At 39.6% G+C, this 11,467-nt stretch overlaps 1 protein-coding gene, 1 non-coding gene and 1 pseudogene across 2 annotated transcripts; 1 reads left to right on the forward strand and 2 right to left on the reverse strand.

Annotated features, from left to right (window-relative positions):
• Positions 1-905: 905 nt before the first annotated feature.
• Positions 906-4,850, forward strand: LOC121798340 (luminal-binding protein 4-like). Its single transcript, XM_042197281.1, has 8 exons — positions 906-1,091; positions 1,800-2,067; positions 2,160-2,374; positions 2,456-2,698; positions 3,102-3,581; positions 3,712-3,866; positions 3,947-4,029; positions 4,112-4,850. Exons 1-8 carry the CDS (start codon positions 1,034-1,036, stop codon positions 4,608-4,610), a joined length of 2,001 nt encoding a protein of 666 aa, XP_042053215.1. The 5' UTR covers positions 906-1,033; the 3' UTR covers positions 4,611-4,850.
• A 3,780-nt stretch (positions 4,851-8,630) lies between these two features.
• LOC121800393 lies at positions 8,631-9,853 on the reverse strand (annotated as a pseudogene).
• A 1,333-nt stretch (positions 9,854-11,186) lies between these two features.
• Positions 11,187-11,257, reverse strand: TRNAG-CCC. The gene has a single exon. It is a non-coding gene; the product is annotated as a tRNA-Gly (tRNA).
• Positions 11,258-11,467: the final 210 nt, after the last annotated feature.

An 11,467-nucleotide genomic window follows, 5' to 3' on the forward strand; every position in this document is an offset into this window, starting at 1 on the left:
ATGACTTTATTGATTAATTATTAATTTATAAAATAATAATAATTTATATTATATAATTATATTTTAATTATTTAATAAATTATTAATTATTATTGATAATAACAAATATATATAATTATTATAATAATATAGTTATAATTATGATATTTTTAATTATAGTTATTTATTATACCATAATTAAATATGGTTTATAATTTTATATTATTTTAATACATTGTAATTAATAATAATAATAATAATAATAATAATAATAATAAAATTATACATATATTGCATTAAATATATAGAAATCCTAAAACTTGGAAAAAGAATACTTAAGAAAAGTTAGGATTCAGAATCCTGGAAAGTTGTACTAACTTTCCTTGTTTGGGGATTCTGATTACTTTCCCAATTTAATTAAAAATCGAATAAATATAGAATTTTAAAATTTAAGGAATCATATTACTTTCCCAAATAGAATCTTGGCAACCAAATATGGTGTTGGTTTTGTTTTTGAGGTTTGTATTTTGGAGTCCAACAAACAAATAAAATACTACTAGTACTCCAGAAAATTCTGGAATAGGACAGGTGTTCAATTACGGTTTCGTTAACGCTTTTCCTACTTTGAAGTAAACCGGATTCGAGAAACAACGATTTCAATGGAAAAACCCAACCGGAACGATTTTCTATCAACTCATTGGGCAGCACGTTCTTCTCTGGATTTTATTGGTCCACGTCGGCTAATTTGACACGAAGATCCTATACAATTGGTCCACGTAAGCACGGGTGACACAAATTTTACTCCATTTTAGACGGAGGGAATGCAATGAATCATACTCGAGAGTTGATTGGTCCACGTCATTTTCCATGACGAGTTTACTCTACTGCGAAGTTGGTATATAATGCGCTCCTCCTCTCCACCGTTATTCAGTTTCAGAACTCCATTACACTCAGCGGAGAAGGGAGCAGAACTGAGAACGAAAGAAAAGAAAAATAAGAAACACAACACTTTCAAAGGCGACGAAGCCAAGTCCGACTGTCGTGCTTCGCAGCAATGGCTGATGCGTTGAAGAAACGCGCATCTTGGACTCTGTTCGGGATCGTTTTGCTAGGTCAGAATTACTTCTCTTCAGATTTCTTTTAATAACTGAGATCTAGCATTTCCGTCTACTTAGGTCTTAGATTTATGTTATCCATCTGTCTTCGTTTAACTATTCGTTAACATCGATCAATATTTTTCGAGAATTTTAGGAAATTAGAGGTGCAAGTCCTTAGCATTAATTTTTGTTGTTAGTGTCAGATCCTCTGCATCGAAATCCGTAGTTTTAGCTCACATCGTGGTGGTTTCATGTTAGATCTGGTATACTATAGAGATGAGCTCAGAGAAATCAGTTTCCTCTTCTTTGTTTAGGTTCAGTAATAATGATATTATCTGAATCCTTAAGCACGTAGAGATGCGAATTTGGCATTGCTCAAATAATATTTTTCCCCTTTTATAAACGGAGATAAATGGTAGTACTGTATTTGGTCCGAGTCGTTTGTACGTCTAACGTCTGTAGTTAATAGAAGCTTCTATGCGTGGATTGGGAGTCTTAATAATGTCTTTGCGTGTTTCAAGTTGCCACAATATGTTGTTGCTACTCTACTAGAAGCGAGTGAAATTGCATCGTAATATTACTGCTATAATTTCACCGTGAAGTTCTAGAAGTTTGGATTTTACTTTGTTACCTCCTTAGAGTTAATAGTCAGGAAAAACATAATGTGGTCTTTGATATCAGGATCACTTGAAATAACTCGATTTATGCTTGATCTTTGAACAGGAAGTTTATTTACATATTCCATAGCAACTGAGGAGGCTCCTAAAATTGGAACAGTTATTGGCATTGACCTTGGTACAACCTACTCATGTGTTGGTGTTTACAAGAATGGTCATGTTGAAATTATCGCAAATGATCAAGGTAACCGCATCACACCCTCGTGGGTTGCTTTTACCGACAATGAGAGGTTGATCGGTGAAGCTGCCAAGAATTTGGCAGCTGTTAATCCAGAGAGGACTATCTTTGACGTCAAGAGACTCATTGGCAGAAAGTAATTTCTCCTCTGTTTTTTTTTCTTATTCTCATAATCTGTTGTTATATAGTACTATCATAATTAGGACTTGACTAATGCTACTCCAACAGGTTTGAGGATAAAGAAGTTCAGAAGGACATGAAGCTTGTTCCATATAAGATTGTGAACAAGGATGGAAAACCCTACATTGAGGTTAAAATCAAGGATGGTGAGACCAAGGTGTTCAGCCCTGAAGAGATCAGTGCCATGATCTTGACAAAAATGAAGGAAACAGCTGAGGCTTACCTCGGGAAGAAAATCAAGGATGCTGTTGTTACTGTTCCTGGTAAGACTTTGTGCCAAATCCTTTTGTGTGTGTGAGAGAACATTGAGCAGTTACTGAATCTTTTTTGCTTCTCTTTTGCAGCTTACTTCAATGATGCTCAGAGGCAGGCTACTAAAGACGCTGGAATGATTGCTGGTTTGAATGTTGTGAGAATTATTAATGAACCAACTGCAGCAGCAATTGCGTATGGTTTGGATAAGAAAGGTGGTGAAAAGAACATTCTTGTCTTTGATCTTGGTGGTGGAACTTTTGATGTCAGTATCTTGACCATTGACAATGGTGTGTTCGAGGTTCTTGCAACAAATGGAGACACCCATTTGGGAGGTAAGCTGATTGCATGATCCCTTTATTATTTTCTCATGTAGTCTTACCACCTTATTATGGTCTAGGTATAAACGGTTGGAATATGGTTCTTTTGCTCACAACTTATAATGAAACATCACAATTATTTTCTGAAGAAACTGTCCATATGAGGAACTTGTTCATGGAATAGTTATAAAAATTGAGTTTTTTCTCCACAAGTTAAAGGACTTCTACAAATTCTCTCCCATTTTTTTGCCAAATGATTATGACCAAAGTACACTGTAGGATATTATACCTAACCAGTTTACTTTATGAGGCGATGACTGGGATTTCAAATTGGTATTCTAGTTTTATTTCAAGGACTTAGGTGAGTCATTCAATGCACTATATTCCCCAACCAACATTATTCTTTTGCAATCATCAGGTGAGGACTTTGATCAGAGGGTGATGGAATACTTCATTAAGTTGATCAAGAAGAAGCACAGCAAGGACATCAGCAAGGACAACAGAGCACTTGGCAAGTTGAGGAGAGAATGTGAGCGTGCAAAGAGAGCTTTGAGCAGTCAGCACCAGGTCCGCGTGGAGATTGAGTCTCTCTTTGATGGCGTAGATTTCTCTGAGCCTCTTACAAGGGCTCGTTTTGAAGAACTGAACAATGATTTGTTCAGAAAGACCATGGGTCCTGTTAAGAAGGCCATGGATGATGCTGGTCTTGAAAAACGTCAAATTGATGAAATTGTTCTTGTTGGTGGAAGTACTAGGATTCCCAAGATTCAACAGCTTCTCAAGGACTACTTTGATGGAAAGGAGCCCAACAAGGGAGTCAACCCTGATGAGGCTGTTGCTTTCGGTGCTGCTGTCCAAGGAGGAATTTTGAGTGGCGAGGGAGGTGATGAGACCAAAGGTACTTGCCTTTATAATTGATAGTGTGGCTTCACTCTACCAATACTACCTTCGATAAAATTACTACTGCTGACCCATACGAATGTTTGTGGTCGAAGCTTTTCTTACTAACTGTGTTATTCTTGCATCAGATATTCTTCTCTTGGATGTGGCACCATTGACCCTTGGTATTGAAACTGTTGGAGGAGTGATGACCAAATTGATTCCAAGGAACACAGTCATTCCAACCAAGAAATCACAAGTTTTTACCACTTACCAGGACCAACAAACTACTGTCACAATCCAGGTATGCAAATTGTTCAATGAAAATTTCAAGAACCTTCTATTTTTTTGAGAAACTAACATGAGATACATGCTGTTTCAAAGGTCTTTGAGGGTGAACGGAGCCTTACAAAGGACTGTAGGTTGCTTGGGAAATTTGACCTGACAGGAATTGCACCAGCCCCAAGGTTTGCATCTGCTTGTTTTAATCTACTAGAAAGTTGTAGTATGACTTTTGTATTACTGTTTCTGACTTTATTTTGTGAACAGGGGAACCCCTCAAATTGAAGTCACCTTTGAAGTTGATGCTAATGGTATCCTAAATGTCAAGGCTGAAGACAAGGCCTCTGGGCGATCAGAGAAGATCACAATCACCAATGACAAAGGTCGTTTGAGCCAGGAAGAGATTGAACGGATGGTGAAGGAAGCTGAGGAATTTGCCGAGGAAGACAAGAAAGTGAAGGAAAGAATTGACGCCCGAAACAGCCTAGAGACTTACGTCTACAACATGAGGAACCAGATCAACGACAAGGACAAGCTAGCAGACAAATTGGAGTCGGATGAGAAGGAGAAGATTGAGACAGCAACCAAGGAGGCCCTTGAGTGGATGGATGACAATCAGAACGCTGAAAAGGAGGAGTATGACGAGAAGCTGAAGGATGTTGAGGCAGTGTGCAATCCTATCATCACTGCTGTCTATCAGAGGTCTGGTGGAGCCCCGAGTGAGAAAATGGAGGATGAAGAGGATGATGCCCATGATGAACTGTAAAAGGCAAGAGAAGGTTTGTAGGTGTTTTAGGTCTCGATTTTCACTGAACGGAGATGTTGGTGAAGTAACTTGCGTTTAAAAAAAGTTTTGATGAGGACCAGAATGATATGCAGCAACAGGGAATGGGTTCGGAACTTTCTTTCTTGTATTATTTTGTGGATATTGCAAGCTGCGTGATCTGTCGTAGGTCTGGATTTTGATCAATATGAATTTAAGGTCTACATCTGATTTCAACTATAATCTTATCTTCTTTAACTACGTTGTGTATGCGTATTTCTATGTTAAATACACACAGATCCATTTAGGAGTGATAGTGGTTGAGGATAATTATGCACCGGAGCAAAATCGTACTAGAATTAGTTATTTTTATTAAGGGTATCCTTTTCATTTTATCCTTTTCTCAGGGTACTTTTTTAACCATTTCATTTTTGAAGGTTCATATTATTCCTTTCCTCATTTGGTGGTACCTGTACTTTTCACATTTTGGTAACTGACATGAAATGATCAGAAAATTGTATTAGTTGCACTTTCTAACATGCGACAAGGAAACAAATGAATTAATGATAGTAGTAATTTCTATAGTCCTATTCACATCTAAATGTTGTAAAATGTCGACTTCAGTACTTGTAGGTTATGTGGCTCAAGTATAGTTATTTTGGGTTTGATTCAATAATACGGGCACCATCTCAACAAAATACTGTTACTCTAGTAGTAAAAGTTTTTCCATTAAAAAATAGTTAATTAATAGGTTGGATACAAACTCATCCCACGTCGGATGAATAAAATTCCATTCTTCAATGTGGTATGGATTTGCAACCTAATAAATTTTACTCAGTTCTATAGTAATATAGTCCATAGTAATAAAGTTATTTCCCTTTTTAGTTAAAGTCAACACATTTCTTCACACATACTTTACTCTCTCTTACTTTATTCTCTTTTCATCTCTCTACCTTTTTCATTTTCCACTTTATTTTCTATTTACTTAACTCACCTAACACAATTTTTTTAATCTCCGTGCCGAAAAGAAACGTCTCAATTACTATAGAACAGAGGGAGTACTATCTCCGTCCCACATTAAGTGTCACATTTTATCATTTTGGTTCGTCCCACAATAAAAGTCACATTTCACTTTTACTATAAATGGTAAGTAGACTCCACATTCCACCAATCATGTATACTCACATTTTATTATAAAACTAATATATATAAGTGGGACTCATAGTCCACTAACTTATTCAAATAACTTTTCTTTATATTTCTTAAAATCTATGTCCACATTAAATGTGATACTTAATGTGGGACGGAGGTAGTATACGTGGTATGCAATGTTCAATGATAGCGTAATGGTAATATTCGGTACATTTACGAGTGTATAGTAATTCAATACTATATTACAAGTGTATAGGACTCCATATTCAGGATCTTTGACTCCAATGTGCCAATTCCCCTCAATCCTCATACATGCAATCCCCATAACAGGAAAAGCTTTTCAGCCTTAGGCCATCTGCAACGCTGTCTCTTATCCGTCCCTTAACCGTCTCTTAAATTACTATTCTTAGGCCTCACTGTACTTTTTACTCCATCTCTTAACTAAGGGACCGAACATGCAACCCTCCATCTCTTATCTGTCTCTTAACCATCTCTTAAATTACTATTCATTCATTTTCATTTTTTATTTTTATTTCCAACAAATTCAATTAATAAAAAACACACTTCATAAAATAAAATAAAATAAAATTACAACATAAAATAAAAATACCACTTAAAATTCAAAAAAATAAAAAAACACATAATTAAAATTTTAAAAAAATAAAAATTACACAATTTAAAATACAATTTTATAGAAAATAAAAAAAAAAAACTATTCCCCCGACGAATCATCCCCCGAAGGCGGTGGATGTGCACTGAAGCCACCTGGAGGCGGAATACCAAGTTGTCTTGCCATAAACTCAATTCCGGCAAGATAGGCTGGGTATTGGGGAGGCGTCATGCGGGAAATGTCCGCCATTGTGGCGGTCATGTACATGAACATTAGGGAGTTTGAGGGTGCCCCCGAGCCCGAGCCCGCCTGGCTTGATTCGGCTCGGCCCCTCCTACCTCTAGCCGCCTTCGCCGCATTTCTCCCTTGCGGCCGACGGCGCCCACGAGAGGACCCCCCGGCATCGTCTGTCGTGCCCTCAACCTCCTGCGAGGCAAACTCTTGTGCGACGCTGCCCGAACCGCCCTCACTAGACGAGTATTGGCCACCCGCCGTGTGCTTCGTGCGCTTCGAGGTTGAGCCCGAGCTGGACCGGACATCGACGGCCCACTTTTCCTCGTCTTTGACGACCTCCCAAATATCGACATGTTTGAATTGTTTGGCAGTGTCGTCGAAGTAGACTCGCAAAGCTGACCTCAGAAAGTCGGCTCCCGTGGCTCCGCTTTGGTAATGAGCCGCTTCACTCTTGTAGATGAGGCATAATTTTTTGACCTCTCTGTCGACTCGGTCAAAGTGAGCGCGGAACATCTTAAATGTGCGGCAGCGGGACCCCTTCGGCTTAATCTCGTGGTAGGCCTCGGTGAAATTTTACTAGAAGCACTTCCAGGATTGTTGATTCCCGACGATGGGATCGTACGAGACGCTGATCCAGGCATTGTACACAGCCAACGTTTCCTTGGGGCTGTACGGATGCCGGCCTAGATCCTCCTCCTCAGCCCGCCTCCTCTTCCGCCCTGGAGCTTCCACCGCCTCGGCCTCCTTCCGGAGTGGGTTCAACCGAATAGTCCTCCCGAATCTGGAATAATCACTGCGAATACCTCGGGGCGGAGGGACGGGCGTATGCATCCACATCAAAATGGGGTGGTTGGTACCCCCCCGGCGTCGACGAACCCTAGCTGCCCGGCGTCGACGAACCGAAACCACCACCCAGGACATTGTACATGCCCCCCAGTCACCGAACGCGTTGATGTCAAACCCACCGGAGCCGCCACCGCCAGAGTTTCCGTCGCCGGATATTTTGTGATGAGAGGTTAGATGAAAATTTGAGAGGAAATGGAGATGATTTGGGAAAAATAGATGTGTATTTGTGTGAAATGAGAATGAATTAGGAGTATTTATAGAGTAAAAAAATATACACAAATAAAAAAAATAAAGAAAAAACGGTCGAAAAAACGGTAATATTACCGTTTTTTGATTTTTGATTTTTTTTTTTAAATTTGAATTTTTTTAAAAAAAATAATTTATTGCGTCAGCGTGACGATGCCCACTCGCGGGCCGGCGAGTAGGCGTCACGCATGGCGCCGGAGCGCGCCACGTCGCGCGGGTGCGTGGCGAGGCGGTTCGCCATCCGTCTCGGCGGGATGGGAAGGGACGCTCGACGGGCTGGGGACGAGACGAGATGTTGCAACGCGTGTCGCCGCCGTCTCGTCCCAGCGTGACGGGTTACGAGCCACCCGCGTGACGCGTTGCGAGTGGCCTGAAGAATTTTAAGATGTTAGACTTATTTAACTGTTTAACAAACTTATTAAGAATAATACATATAAGTATAAAGTACTTACTTGAATGTTGGATCCACATTAGTGTGATGGGACCAAAAGTGATTCATGCCGTGAACCGGCCTCCCTTTCGAACCGGGCTGCACTCCAAGCCCTAACCACCGACATATTCAAAATTCTTCTGCAACGGGCCGAGCCCAGTCTAGCACTTGCTTCAAGTTTCAACCTACAACATTGATGCATTATTTATTAACACTAAAAATACCTGCAAGCATACATGGTAGATCTAGTATAGCTAAAGGTCAGTACCAGGATATCGAACACAGGGAATAAGATTAGAACTGACTACTATATACTAAGTGTCATATATACTATCTAGAGACACGGGATTTTTGGGTTTGATTTATAAAGCTAGACTGAAATAAGTAAACAAATACGTCAAAAGTACCAAATGTATAACATATGCAATTTAAGAACATAGTTTGCATGATTAACATTTAAAATGAACCAAATCTAGTTCTTAAAAATATGCAAAATCCGTGTTTGTCAAACACCCAAATGTTCCGACACAAACCGATCAAAAATATGCAACAAAATCACCACCAAAAACGCACCACTACGTCCAACCCGAAGTCCGCCGCCACCATTCGGCGCCGCCTTGAGAATCCCGACGTCATAGGCCGGCGTGAGATCGGGGCGGAACAAACCAAAGCTCCTCTGGCAGAGCGGGCCGGGCTTGAGATCCTCATCAAAAAGAGCAAAAATATACGTGTCGAAAGTCCTATTGGGCATGAGCGGCGTCCCAATCCCCGACGCCACGTGTCGCATGACCATCCTATTATACTTCGCCGCCGCCGCCCCCCTCGATGGCCACCCCGTCTCCGCTATCACCAGGTCCACGTCATCAAACCCCACCCGCCTCATGGCCGAGAACACCGCGTCCAGCTGCGCATCCACCATGTTCCCGTACACCAACCCGGTCTCCCCATCCACCATCCCCTCCTTCGCCCGGAAAAGCGCGTAGTTCAACGTCGCCTCCGTCGCTCCGAAGAAGGGATACGGGTTGATCATGAATGGCGAATCCGTCAATCTCAAGAAACTCAGCAGAGGTCGGATGACGTAGACATCATAACTAGAAAATAAAATTAGTAAGGACTTATATTCTTAAAAATCTTACTTGAAAATATATTATTAGAAGGTTTTGGATGGTTAATAAATCCATACCCCTGCCTAAACCTTCCGGCGGAGGGCGGGGTGGAGTTGGAGAGTATCCCCAGGGAATGAGGAGTGGAGATCTTGATTCGATCCTGCAGGGACTCCTCCACGAGGGCGGCGTGGAGGGCCTGCATCGCTGGTGGAGAGGACCTCGTTTCCCACGAGGACTCGGACGATGTTTGTGGAGTGGGCGTGAGGGAGGATGTTGGTTCTCACCCATTCCTGGGCGATATACGCCTTTCTCACGCGCTTGATGGTGGTGGAGTTTGCCAGGAATCGGGCCACTTGTGACGCCGGATGGAGGTTTTCCGCCACCCTTCCGTAGTTGACGCCGATCAGCCCCTCCGCTACCAAATCCAAACACATCAGTACTAGGAGTACTAATTTTATGATTCTCTCCATTTTTGTTGTGATTGGAATTAGGTAGCAAGAACAACATGACTGCATGTAGGAGATGCTTTTCTATGTGTAGATGCAAAAGTAAAACATAATTCATGAGTCCTATTGAGAAAAAGAATATCCAGAGCTTCATCTGCTTTAGGCAACACTAATCATCAACTCCAAGTGTTCATATTTTATGTGGAAAAACCCAACTTTCTCTAACTCAAATATACAAATCCATGCATTCTCTTTCTTTCTGCTATATATATGCAAAGTATCATAAAGAAACTATGCAGTACAGTGTAGTATTATGAAAAGTTAGAAATTTAGAAGGGAAGGGATACTTTTGTAGACTTGATGATGAAGAGAGGTGTATCACAAGGAAGGAATATAGCATCCTTCAGCTATAACATTACTTGCCCAAATGAGCATCTCACAAATGAAGCAGATGCACTTGGAAACTGATATAAAACACATAAGAATATTGTACGTAGCATTCTGCATCTTTTTGGAATACTCATTTGAGCAAGAAATGTTATTTGGAGGACTAATTAACAGTACACCCCTCTCTCTCTCAATGAATTTGTGTATATGTATATAGATCTCCTATGCCTAGTATTAGCAAGGAAATCTCTGATATATGCATATATATGGAAAAAGACTTGTGAATATTATTATATGATTAATAATGATCGTGTGACAAGCTGTGTTGAACTGGCTAGGTTTTACCAACCTTTCTGTGGCCTAATCTTTTGTACCAGTGTATTGAATTTATATTCATGTTTTAGGTTTAACTTTAAAATATTTAGGTGACATTTTAATTGCCACAGTTCAAAAATGAATTAAATCTTCTAATGATATCAAGTATATATAAAGTTTGTTACTGTATTTATTTAGAAACAAATTAAACTCTAGTAATCAATTTTGATACAAGTACTGAGTGAACATCCCCTTTTTAAAAATCTAACTAATTGTAGGTTTGAATTCTGCCTGGAACCATACGTCAAAATTTTCAACTTTATATTTTAGAAAATTAAAAGGCAATCGTACGTTGAGCAAATCAACAAACAGAATTTTGTATAGGTGGGTAAGTAGTTTATGATTTAAATCTAAACCTTTCCACCTTTAATTGTGCAATTTAATTAAACTTGTTAGTTTTAATGCTAATTGTCTAGATCATCCACCTTTCCCCCTATTGTCCACTTTTTATTGTGGGACATTGAAACTGAACTTAGGGTTAATCAACAAATAGAGAGATTGTGAGATATTAATTAGTTATTAAAGTTGGATTAAGGAGAAGATTTAAGCAGTATGAAATGCAAGAAAGTTGGTTCATGAGATGGGTAGAGAAGTATAGTTCTGTATTAAGAATGAGAGTTAAAATTCATGAGCCAACTACCTCAAGTTCCAGCCACACATAGTCACAAACCATAAATCTTGCATACCAATTTTAAAAGACAAGTCACCATAATTATTTGTAGATAAAATAAATCCTCAAAAAAACAATGCGCATCCAGGGAATCGAACCCTGGTCAGTACCGTGGGAGGGTACTATGATACCACTACACCAGATGCGCTTATATGATTGTTCTCCAAATTTATAGTATTTCTCATTTAATCATAAAGCATTCCAATTTTATGGGGATTGTCACAAAAATTTTGTTATGCAGTAGTGAGTAGACTCATCAAGGGAGTACATTACAATATTCAACAAGTAGCATAGTAATTTTTTAAACCAAAGTGGCAGAAAAGTATAAGTGATTGGCTGCGGATGGGTTAGATCTTTT

The sequence above is a fragment of the Salvia splendens genome, chromosome 4 (assembly GCF_004379255.2).
Source record: "Salvia splendens isolate huo1 chromosome 4, SspV2, whole genome shotgun sequence".
Taxonomy (NCBI): Eukaryota; Viridiplantae; Streptophyta; class Magnoliopsida; order Lamiales; family Lamiaceae; genus Salvia; species Salvia splendens.